Here is a 12,840-nt window from a genome sequence, read left to right as displayed (position 1 = left end):
TGGCTGACCCGATTTCCACAAAATTAGTGTCAATTGATAAGTCTAGCTGCCTCATAACACCCTATCAAATTTTTCTGTAATCGAACTGAAATTTCGTCTGAAATGTACCGAAACGTAAAAATCACTAAACTTCATTATCTGTTTCTGAGATCGATCTATCTGATCAATATTATTAACAGATGAGCGGGATAGTTAAGGGTTAACTGATGAATTATGATTGAATACGTGGTTTCAAAGTTTGGCTGCCCTATACGTTCCCATTTCATTTGATTATAATAGAACTTATAAACTTAAAAACCATATAAAGCAACCGTTATGTATAAAATTGTTAATAAAACAAAGAAAGTCTATTATCTCCAAAATTACATGACTTATTTGAAAATAACTAGTGTCATACGAACGAGTCATCTCTTGAACTTACAAATAACAAACTTCATAACAATTTGATATGTGGCTCAAAAGTTATGGAAAGAAAAGAAATTCAAAAACTATTTAAAACTATACCTGCTTTGATCGATATATGTGGCCTCAACATAATTTATATGTGGTATCGTACTATTTGAACGTTCCAAATTTATTGATTCCTTGCGATGTGTTTAAAGTCTGAAAATGTTCGACAAATCGGCCACAGGATATGATCAAAGTCAAATAACAAATCGTTTGAAACGATTGGTTTTATCGAAGTGACAGCATCCTCGACTGGCTTCTGTACACCGCCTTAATTCTGAATACATTCATATTGGGTGGTATTCGGTCATTTTCAGCAGATTTTCTGGCATCAATCTGACGCCGGAAATACCCATATTGGGAGGTATTTAATTATTTTGGTTGCTTTCCAGAAACTAACAGTGGTCTTGTTTAAATTCAAAATGGTGTCCAGGGTCGATGTTTGGTTTCTATGCATCATCTCAATTACGGAAATATTCATATTGAGTATTATTCGGTCATTTTCGACTGTTACTAGAAGTTGCCATTTAGCAATTCAAAATGATGCTTGAGGTCAATTGTTAGCTCATTGCATCATTCTGGCTCCAGAGATACTCATATTGGATGGTATTTGGTTATTTTAGACTGTTTTTCACAAACCGGAAGTCGCCATCTTGGATTTTAAAATGGTATTTAAGATAATTTCTGGCCTCTGAGCGTCATTCTAGTTGAAGAAACACCCATATTGGGTGTTATTCGATCATTTTCGGCTGTTTCCCAGGAACCGAAAGTCGCCAACCTAGAATCCAAAATGGGGTCTTTGGTCGATTTCTCTAGATCCGGAGATACTCATGTTAGACGGAAATCGGTCATTTTTGGCTGTTTTCCAGAAACCAGAAGTTACCATCTTACAATTTTAAATGGTGTCTGAGGTCAATTTTGAGCTTCTTGTAACATTCTGGCTGCGGAGATACTCATATTGGGTGGTATTTGGTCACTTTGGGCTGTTTTTCAGAAACCGAAAGTCGTCATTTTGGACTTTAAAATTGCCTGTGGAACCAATTTCTGTCATCTGGGCGTAATTCTAGGTCCGAAAACATCCATATTGAATGGTATTTGGTCATTTCCGGCTGTACAATGAAAATCGTTCATTTCAGGCTGTTTTCCAGAAACCAGAAGTGCCATCTTAAAACTCAAAATGTTGTCTGAAGTTGATTCATGGCTCCAGTGCATCATTACGATCCCAGAAATACCCATATTGGGTGGTATTTGGTCGTTTGCCGCTTTTTTTTTTGAACCGGAAGTCGCTATTTTAAATTTCATAACGGCATTTGGAGACAATTTCCGGATTTCGAACGTCATACTGGTTGAAGAAACACTCATATTGGGTGCTATTTGGTCATTTTCAGCTGTTTTTCAGAAACCGGAAGTCGCTATCTTACAATCCAAAATGTTGCCTGAGGTCGATTATGGAACATATTTGTTACCACTAAAAACATTCACCTGCCAAATTTGGTTCCATTTAGTTGATTAGTTCTCGAGATGTGCAGAAATTTGTGTTTCATTTGTATGGAACCCCTCCCTTCCAGAAAAGGGAGGGGTGTCGAACCATTATGGCCATATTTGTTACCCCTTGAAACATCCACATGCCAAATTCGGTTTCATTTGCTTGGTTTGTTCTTGAGTTGTGTACAAATTAATGTCTCATTTGTAAGGGACCCCTTCCTTTCAAAAGAGGGAGGGGTCTCAAACTATCATAGGAACCTTTATCGGCACCAAAAACCCCTACATTTGGTAGTTTTCGAGCCTATATGGATCAGACAGACATACCGGACTGCATTTTTATATGTTTAGATTACAACATCAATATTTTAGTACCTAAAAAGTGAATATACATTTATTGGATTGAAGCGTTCATGTAAATCTATTTTTACAAATAAAAGTTTGATTGAGAAAGGCTGGGTCTGACCGCTAGGTGGATTAATTTAGGTTTTTCTGAAAATATTTGCATGCTAAAATAAATATTTTATCGCGTATGGATTCAGGAGACCTTGCCGTAAAAATGTAGAGCTTAAAATTTGAAGAACGGTTTTGTTGTTTGAATTGCTATAAAAATACGTAGGTTTGTGATTATGTACTGAAATAATTTGGAAACTCCAAAATTCACTCTTACATACCATATTTCATCTACCTGACATGATTTGATACATGGAGCAATTGATACGTATGAAAATTCCCAGTGTTTGCTCAATCTGTTTGAAAAATTAGAAAAAAACACAGACATATTTGCGTCTCACGAAAACGGGGAGGGGTCCAGAGGGGTGTCACCTTAACCAAAACTTAGAGCAACAATTCCCCTTAAATAAAATTCCAAGTTTTCCCAAATCGGCCGTTCCAGTGCTGAGAACGAGCATTTTCAAAAAACAAGTTCCGTCCCGGGTCTTTACGGGTTAAGCCAATCTGCTAATCCATGGAATGGACTCTTCTTAGTTCACTTGAAATTCCTCATAAAGTATAATCCTCAAAAACTCACTTAAAAGCACTAAATTTGATATTATAGTCGGGCATTTGCACTCGAAAACTCATTTATTTCAATCACCTACCTCAGAAAACAAAATCCACGCATCGTTCTGCACGGCTACAACGGGACTCGTTCAGCGGCCGATTAATTTTTTTTTTTCATCAATAGCGGACCACTTTTTGTTTCAATCACTAAACAAAATCACTCACTACACTAAGAATACTTAAATTTTTGAAATGTTCACCTCAAATTTCCTAAAACAAGCTTGAATTAGCAGAAATCATCTTCATCTCATATGAATTTCTACAATTCCTAAAGTTCAACTGTATGTATTTTCATCTGTTTTCACTGCGTTGAAGAAAATCAAGAGTTGCCAAATCAGTTTTTGTTAATACGGAAAAATCATACTGAAAATGTTGAATTATTCCGACATAATTGACATAAATCTACAGCATTGTAGTGGTTACCTAGGTTACCTATTTTGCACGTAAGCAACTGCAGCGGATATCTAGGTAACCTACTACGACGGGCTGCGGCTACGTTCATTCATGATAATGTGATTCAATCATGATTAACAGTGTGATGAATATGGGGGCATCGTGAGATGAATAATTGAGCAGTAATTCAAGTTTTGAGATGGATATGGAAGCGTTGTGAAAAACGGTTTGGTTTTACAAAATTCAGGATAAATCTAGCTAATTGTACTAAATATTCAATGCCAAACGACTCCATAAAAGTACGTAAGCATATTTAGCTTATTTGTTCAATGATTTCGTGAAAATTTGCTGTTTAATCTGTGCATTCTTCGTGAATATCGGCTTAATGAGTTGAATAATGGAGCGGCTCCCCTATTTTTTTTTTCATTATTCATCACTTGAACGTTAGAGCAGACTACACAGTTCAAAAACCACAAAACCATTCAAAATAAAACGAAATATGCCTACCTGATTTTATTCCCAACATTTTGAAAAAAAAATTAATCTGAAAATCTGAAATTTCACAACAATTTCCACGATGGAGGCAAGCTGCAAAATAAATTTAATAAAATATAATTAGGATGATTATAATAAAAATTCCCAAAAAGATTTACGAAGATAAATTGAAAAGTCGGTAAAACTGTTCTCAATCAGAATATAAAAATAAGCTTTTTTTTTTCAACTATACAATGGTATTCCGAAAATCTCATTCAAATGTTTTACCAATATTCCACAATAATTTTGAATTATATAAGGATAGCTTTGACTGAGGTCCGACTTTCTCATCGGAATCTCTCAGATATTCAATGTGTGTAATTCGGCAGTTAGCCTCCTTTCACGAATTCTTTTCTTATCCTCATACTTTTAATCCAATATTGTTGATGTTTTTAAATTTTTTTTTTGTTAAATATATTTGTCATAATTTTATATTCATTTGACAAGGCGTTCTCAAATCGAAAAAATGTCATAAAATCATAAAGTATTATTGTTATTCTGAATCCATTATTTCAATTTATGATAAAAAGACAAATTGTTTTCTGATGTTCGATTAGTTACAGCATTAAAAATGGGGATTCATTCAGAAGCTCCTGGAAAAAAACTTTGGTTTTCACATCCAATAGACTTGATGCCAACCCCTTTCTTACTTTCTATTGTCCTGAAAAAATAAGTTTTTTTGTTTTTATTAAAGAAACTTTCAGCTTCAAGCTGGTTCGTCTCTAAAGTTTTCTTTAAATGAAAAGTATTACCGTCATCTCGCCAATAAACTGGTCCGAGCACCTGCTAGGTGCATTGAAATGGCATCTTACTTTCTATTGTCCTGAAAAAATTAGTTTTTTTGTCTTTATTAAAGAAACTTTCAGCTTCAAGCTGGCTCGTCTCTAAAGTTTTCTTTAAATGAAAAGTATTACCGTCATCTCGCCAATAAACTGGTCCGAGCACCCTGCTAGGTGCATTGAAATGGCATTTCCACCGATTTTGATCCCATGCCCGTAGAAATGGTACGTTATCTGTGTCTTTTTTTCGTGTGCGGTAGTGTGCTTCGTGCGAAAGCAAACCGCATTGGACCATTCCATTTAGCCGCGAAGTGAAAGACCACGTGCTGCCTGCCAACACGCATCCGCTGACGATGAGAAGGAGAAGAAATAAAAAAAAAACTAACATTCAACCGAACGACCGAAGTGGGGATTGGGGAGTTTGCTGTTCGGTTCGCGCCACCCGATCCACTCGATACCTTTGCACTTGAGCAGTCAGTTTGGATTTGTCCATCTCGAAATTCGGTAGTGTTTTAGCTTCGCGACGTGGCGCGTACCCCCAGTTTTTTCGAAATCAGCGAATTTTCATTGTAGGAATCAAATCCAGTTTTCAGCTGCGAAAGATCATCCTCCATCCTGTAGTACAGTTAAGCCGAAAGAAGACACAGTTTCAAAAGTGAGTTTTCTCTGATCAGTGATTTTTATTTTGCCACACCGGCTCTGCACCAAATCACCCACACGAAAGCTAACGGCCAAAAAGAGAAAGTGATACAGAATGGTGATACGAAGATTCAATTTGAAAGTCACTTAGTAATTACCACAAAATGGATTGAAAATGCAGACAACGAAGTGAAGTAGCAACCGAAAAAGCAACTCGCCAGAAAGCAATCTCAGCAGCTCAATAGCTGGTTAGCCGAATTCAATTTTGGGTCATTGGAACGGAAACTGTTGGGTAGAGTTCCGGTTGGAAATTGCGGGTACCGAATTTTTATTCGGAGCAGACTGTTGGCTCTAATTTTAAAACAATTAGAGAGGTGTGAAAGTGGGGCTGCACATTGCAGCGTTATCGTTGAATTGAGGAGCAGAATTAGAATCTGACTATCAATTTCAGAATGTTTATCATTGAAAACATATAGGGTGCAAAGATTGATATACAGCTCAGAAGCTCTCTATCATGGATAGTCTCATAACTCGTTTGTCACGTGTTCCAGTTATACTTCTATTATACTGGGCTATTGCTTAAAACACTGTTTCGAACTACAATCTAAAAAGTTAAATCTTATATAAGTTTGGATATTAGAACTTATATTAATTCATATTAATTTTGGATAATTTCTGTTTATAATGCAATTACACAATTACAGGAGGGAGCAACTTTGGTAAACAACCTTCAAATGCTCCGGTTGGAACATTTAACCATGGCGTTCAGAAATTTGATATTAAATAATTTTGATTAAAATTTTAATTAATTGCTGTTCAAACGTACGACGGAAACGGAACTGTTCCAATGGTCGACTTAATGTCGAAATCCTTCGCGGATGAAATTCAATTCGGTCAAGGTTAACTCATTTGCTAACGTATGAATTCAATTTTAGTTGGTTCAATAACCTTCACATTGTGTCGAGCTAATATTGGCTGAGAAAAAAAATAATTGGAATTGCGTTAGTCTGCGGCAGCGATTATATTGCGCCAATACGGTTGAGCTGTAGCGAGGAGAAAGTTTCCCTCTCATCCATACCCGGCCTTCCGGCACACTATTGCAACACCGTTTTTCACCAGTTACATGGCGGTTTGTTGTTGGACACATTGACTGTAAGGGAGCGCATTAAACTGCTGAGGAGAGAGTTAGTTCGGGTAAAAATGGTCATCATATTGAAACAATTCTTTCATCATAAGAAACCTTTCGCTAGCTCACTGTTTTTTACGCTATTCCCCTCTACGTCGATATGTTTGGTTTCTCCTTGTCGTGATGTCTGTTACCGCTCAAACTGAAAAGTGAGTGTACTTTCTTCAGTGCAAGCGAAACTCGAAATTGGCGGTCACTAAAACCGGTTTTCATAACCATGCTTAATTTGATACTTTGACGCAATAAGTTAGCATTTGGGGTGATTCATACGTTCGTCGTTTACTTTTCAAGCGACATGTACTACTAAGCTTCCGTCTATGACGTCAATTCTTTTGACGCTATTCGGCACACAATTGTGTAGTTGGACTTCCTAGTTACCTCCCAGCAAAAAATCAATGACAAACATTTTCTATCAATCAATTAAATCTCCACTAACAGTAGATATTGAGATTATTTGTTCATCACGTTTAGAAGTAGTTAGATGTCATCTATTTCCTTGCGTACCCATAGTTAATTTGAACTCTCTATCAGCTCCGATGGATTTTGCCATTGAGAGTGAAAAGGAACGTTCACACCTAGACCTACGAGTTACACGACGCAAACCGGTTGTTTGACGATTTGCACACATAACAGCGCCACCAGTTTCCTATTGCGCTTGATGGCAACCGTGAATGATATAACCAGATGTATAGGTAGGCAAGTTCGGCTCCGGTATAAGTGACGAACCTCTACGGCAAACAAGAGGAAAACTTGTTTCGATAGGTACGATCCACACTGCTAGCGGAGGGCCGCTGTGATGTGACACACGCACTGCTATTGCTGGCGACACAGCGTATCAACGCTACTTACCGTGACCGATAAATCCAAAAACAAATGAGCTCGCGCTAATCATAAACCCAAACTGGATCGCACAAGGCAAATTAATGATAAAGTACTGTTCGTCAAATGTCACACTGAAAAATTCTATACTGAAACAGTAACTGGAACGAAAAACTGCGCATTCGCCATTACGTGCTCCATTAACTTTAGAATTATTTTAATTGGTTTAGAGAGAGAGGCTTATTGCTAGTTTTTATCTGTAGTGATTATCAACCAATTTCACTTTAAAATCTACACCGTGTTTGAAACCAACGAAGTGTTTTAGTAAATTCGCTAAAAATTCCTGAAAAAAATCAAAGATTCATTTAATCCATAATGTTGGTGGATTTCACAAGTCATTATAAAATAGATAAATGAAGGCGCAAAAATAGAAAAACATGGAATACTCAAAAATTTTCAAACATTGCGATTGTGGTTTAGTCATGATTTTTGAAAATATTCGATTCTAGCTGTTTCATTGTTAATTGTTCAGGTTATTATCTTCGACTTCTCACTATTATGAATGTCAAGTATATTGAACAATTGAGCAACAACCGATTTTATCGAAACAAAACTAGCAAATGTAATCAGATGTTTTTTATTCAACTATAGTCGGTCTAAAACTCCCTGTAAATAGGGTAAATTAACATTTAGTGAACCCCTTTCCTATAGTGGACCACTTGTTAAATTAACTCACTATACTTCATTAATTTTTCAGCTGAACTGCTAGCGTCGTCAAAATGTTGGTCTTACAAACGCTAATCGGTAATTTGCTAAATTTGCGAAAAAGCGGCAGAAAACTATTTACAAAAACTGTAAGTTGCTTATGCGTACATAAGTTGCATCAAATGATAAAAATGCTTTGCTGTGAAAGTTATTTCTAGAACGTATGTTTCATTCGAAGAACGTTAAATTCTCCCAAATTTTTATTTTCGGGATGATTTTTTGTGCTGCTCCAAATATTTTGGTTTAAAAAATGTTCCGCCGACTTTTGAAACAAGTCACGTGTGATTTTTTACCGTTTCAAGGTAACTGCCCAACCCTTATCCCCCCCCTCCCGCCTCTTCGTCCGACGCACAATTAAATAAATGTGTCCCACATGGAAGCTTCTGCTATCTGGTCACTTTAAAATTATTGAAAGTAACCATCTTACCCAAAGTGTCCGTAACCTTCAGCACTTCAGCTGTCAAAATCAATGCAAGCGCATTCGAATAGCATTCATGTGAGTCACTTCTCGAATGCGTTTGGATTAATTTTGACAGCTGGTGTGCTCGAAAAGTAAATTAATGATTTTCAATTCAAAGTGAAAGATAACGTCACTATCACCTGATCATTTTTAACCGAGAACGACCTTGGGCACTGACGGGGACATGCCTTTTCAACTTCCGCCTATTCAACGTTGCAGCTTGCAGTGGATCTAAAGAGCAGGCGCAGGTTTTTCCATTCTACGCATAATATAATGTGATTAATTCCATGTTTTTTATTCGGTGTATCCTCGACGTCGACTTGACACTAAAAAATATTGCTTACACGTTCGAAAAGTATTACCAAATTTCGGATGAAGCGCTGAAGTAAAGTAGCGAGTCATAATTCGCGTCATTCTTTCCGTCAATTGGGTCCTAAAGTTTTGCACGGTTTTCTGATTTGTTTGTGTCAAGAAAAACAATCAAGTGAAGGAGTGTAGTTTACTGAGCAAAACGTGATATTTGAAGAATGCATCGATTTTTAAATGAAAAATAACAAAACTGCTCGAAATTCTCAAAATGACAGTTCGCTCATACACTGTACATGGGCTAACTGTCATTTAAGACATTTCGAGCAGTTTTTTATTCTTCATATAAAAATCGAAAGATAATGATGAACATTTTTCAAAAATCACGTTTGCTCAGAAAACGCAGCTATTTGAAATGATATATAAAACTGGTATAGTTTTAGGACCCAATTGAAACAGTCATTAGTTTCATTTGAAATAAAATGATCATCAAATTGGACAGAAACTTGTAATCAAAGCACGTTTTACAGTGAAAATGTTCATCGTGATTAGATGACACGTGTCAAAACGAATTCAAGGAAACAGAAACTGCTCGAATCGAAATGACTGCGTTAAATGTTTTATTTTTATGCTTCGATATTGTGAAGTAAAACCCTGGCTTCGACAGTCCTTCTGCAGCATCCATCTATCGCATATTGACGTTTTCAGCCTCCTTGAATCCTTCAAACTATGGCAGTTATGCTATAAACCATTTCAACGGATTTCTCTGACGTCACTTTTCTGACAGTTAGTGGTAACTTTGTTTACGTTGTGGACTTTGTGTTTTTTTCTGGTGAAGCAATTGTGTGCGTAGGGGAAACGCTGCTCAATTTATAATTGTTCTAAGTGTACTGCCTCCTCACACACAACATTCAAAGAGCATTTTAGTCACGATTGCAATGATTTGCTATATTTTAGACACCACAAAATTTCACTTCCAGCAAAAAAAAATAGTGACGCTTAAATAACTGGAATTAAGACGAAACTAACACAATCCTTTTATACCATTTCCTTAACTTTTATTTTTATTTGACATGTTGCTTAGTTGAAATGTTGACAACTGGAAAGAGGGCTCGACATATTACTTGCCCCCCGGGCCCCACGACTCATAATCCGGGCCTGAATTTAGAACAAAACTGGATCATTTAAAGGTAAACAAAGTTACCAGTTTCTGTCAAGCTCAGATGCGTGACGTTGCCGTGCGATGGTTTATAGCACAAAAACCGTTGCGTATGTACACTCTTACCCTAATTTCTGTGTCATAGTTGACTACTATGAACTTTGCCGTCATAACGTCATAACTTTTTGACAGTTTAAAATTGCTTCTGTAAAGCCTGTATTACACTCCTTGACCAATGGTCAAATTTATTTGACATCATGATTGTTGTTTGCCCGTGTTTGTCACATTAAAAAATTGGAGGATGACAAACTATTGTCTTTGATTAAACTTTTATCTGTCAAAAAATGACAAATATTTGACGCTTGGTTAGAGAGTGTAATACAGCCTTAACACTATAGCCACTACTTTTTGGAAATTTCTTCGCAAATCTCATAGATATATAAATTTATCACGACTAAATATGTCATAGGCTACTATGCCCAAATTTTCGTGCACCGTGTGGCTGCACCTTCGGTATCATCTATCTTTAAATCGCCATTGGAAGTATTTTTCAAATGTTGGGATGTCAACTAATCAACAATAAACGAAAAATAATATGGAAATTTCACAAGAGTGGTTAAAAAGCTATGGTCTTTCTTTTTTCCAGTTTGAGAACTAAGGCAAAACCTGTAGTGTTATCCATTGAAAAATAGCTAACTTCAATAATCATGTACATACACTGTTTTTCTCTACAGAAATGCTTTCGTTTTAAAAAATAATTCAGCTCAATTTCCATACACGGCTTTTTAGAGCAACGTTACATTCAGCAAAAAAAAGCTTAATGAAAATAACTTAGGACAACTCAATTTTTTATTGAATCTGTTCTTTACAACAATTGAAAATAAAAAAGATGTGATGTTCGGAAAAACTGAGAATACGAAAAAAATTGCAACCACACGTTCATTGTATTTAAAATAATGTCATAAATAAGATAAACCAGCCATCTCTGATAATTCAATTTACCTCCTTCCAGTGGCCGCCGCTCTAAACATGTGCAAAGCACCCGAGTCCTACGACAGTTACGCGTTCAACCTACCGGACAAGTTCAAACTCGTGGCCCAGGACGAACTGCGCGAGGAAGACGACATCCGGGAGAACGCCCTGAAGCAGGTGCGCGAGTGGATCGCCAAACATCCGCTAATCAAAAAGTGCCGAACCGATGCCCCGTTCCTGTTGCGGTTCCTCCGAACGAAAAAGTTCTCCATTCCGGCGGCCACCGAAATGCTGGAAAAATATCTCTCCATTCGACAGATCTACCCCGACTGGTTCCACAATCTGGACATCAACGATGCCGATCTGGAAGCGATTATCGACTCCGGTTACCTGTTTGCCTTACCCGAGCGTGACGAACGGGGACGCAAAATTGTGTTCTCCAGTGCAGGCAAATTCGACACTAACCGATTCACGGCGGCCCAACTGATCCGCATCCATTCGATAGTAGTCGAAGCTCTGCTAGATGAGGAAGAGTCCCAGATTGCCGGCTATGTTCACGTGATCGATGATTCCGAACTTTCAATGGGATTCCTTGGAATTTGGTCCTTCGCTGATATTAAAAATCTGGCTCACTGTGTTCAGAACTCGCTGCCGATGCGTCAGAAAGAGAATCATTTCGTCAGTTTGCCTCCATTTGCCAACAAATTGTCGGAGTTTATTCTTTCTGTGCTGAGTGACAAGCTGAAGAACCGTGTGTTTGTGCACAAAAACATGGACGAGCTGAAAACTAAGATCAACCCAAAGCTACTGCCCAAAGAGTATGGCGGAACCGTTCCCATGGCCGACTGCATTGCCCAGTTCAAGGAACTGCTCAAGTCGAAACGAGATCAGCTAGTGGCTCTCGACGAAATGCAGATCGAAATCAACAAAAATTCGCCGTACTGGGCAGACAGCAGCGACGCAGATATAGCCGCTGGGGTAATCGGCAGCTTCCGTAAGCTGGAAGTTGATTAGGCTTCCTACAATAGAAACTTTCCCTAAAAAATCTCAAATTTTCCTTCGAAATTTTCAAAATTGTATTACATAAGAGTGCTAAGCGGTAACTTTTAAACAATTTATTATAGTGAAAGATTATAATCCATACGATAGAAAGAGATGAATTCAACTGGAACACTTCTCTGTCTCCAAACAGGTGGAACAAAGTTACCAAAAGTCTAATATATCAGTGAATAAAGTATTTAAAAGTTTCTGGAGCGTTCTAAAGGACTGGCGCGTGCTCTTCCATTACTCTAATTATTTTTAGCTAATACAAGTACTTACCCATTACCTACAAACTAGATGAATTTCAACAAAACTATGTACTGTGATGATAAACTGAGCAGCTTTGCAGATTCGATTCGATTGGCATTAATTGTTTTCTAAATAGTATCCATTCAGAAACGATTGTCAATCATGTATTTGAAAACCTTCTAGAATGTTATAGGATTACTGAACCCACTTCCAACCCATTTATTCGCTTGTATGCGTTGAGCTATATTCCACGTTAGGCTCATGAAAAAACAAAACTTCAGGAAAATTAATAAACAAAAACATGTTTAAATTGTTGAACGATGTGTATGATTTATGATGTCACTTTTACAGCTTTTATTTCGTCTGATTCGGATTCAATTCAAACTGGTACCAGTGAGATGCTAAATATAAGACTAAGATCAGTCAATGGGCGAAATCACAAATGTGTGGCACAACAGCTACTGTCCGCTACGGACGAAGCTCGAAATTGATACGAAAACTAGGTAAATCACAACAGATTCGAAAAGGTCAATTTTTAATCTATTTT

At 37.2% G+C, this 12,840-nt stretch overlaps 1 protein-coding gene across 2 annotated transcripts; it reads left to right on the top strand.

Moving 5' to 3' along the window:
• The first annotated feature begins 5,153 nt into the window (after positions 1-5,153).
• Positions 5,154-12,611, top strand: LOC129724182 (clavesin-1-like). Of its 2 annotated transcripts, none has more exons than XM_055678866.1 (2): positions 5,154-5,352; positions 11,044-12,611. In XM_055678866.1, coding segments are annotated over exons 1-2 (975 nt in total). In that variant the 5' UTR covers positions 5,154-5,351; the 3' UTR covers positions 12,018-12,611. The 2 variants fall into 2 exon arrangements, with proteins under 2 accessions (XP_055534841.1, XP_055534842.1); XM_055678867.1 differs by lacking the exon at positions 5,154-5,352 and adding an exon at positions 8,104-8,195.
• The last annotated feature ends 229 nt before the right edge of the window (positions 12,612-12,840 follow it).

The sequence above is a fragment of the Wyeomyia smithii genome, chromosome 2 (genome assembly GCF_029784165.1).
Source record: "Wyeomyia smithii strain HCP4-BCI-WySm-NY-G18 chromosome 2, ASM2978416v1, whole genome shotgun sequence".
NCBI classification, from domain to species: Eukaryota; Metazoa; Arthropoda; class Insecta; order Diptera; family Culicidae; genus Wyeomyia; species Wyeomyia smithii.
This window is presented reverse-complemented; position numbering and strand designations above follow the sequence as displayed.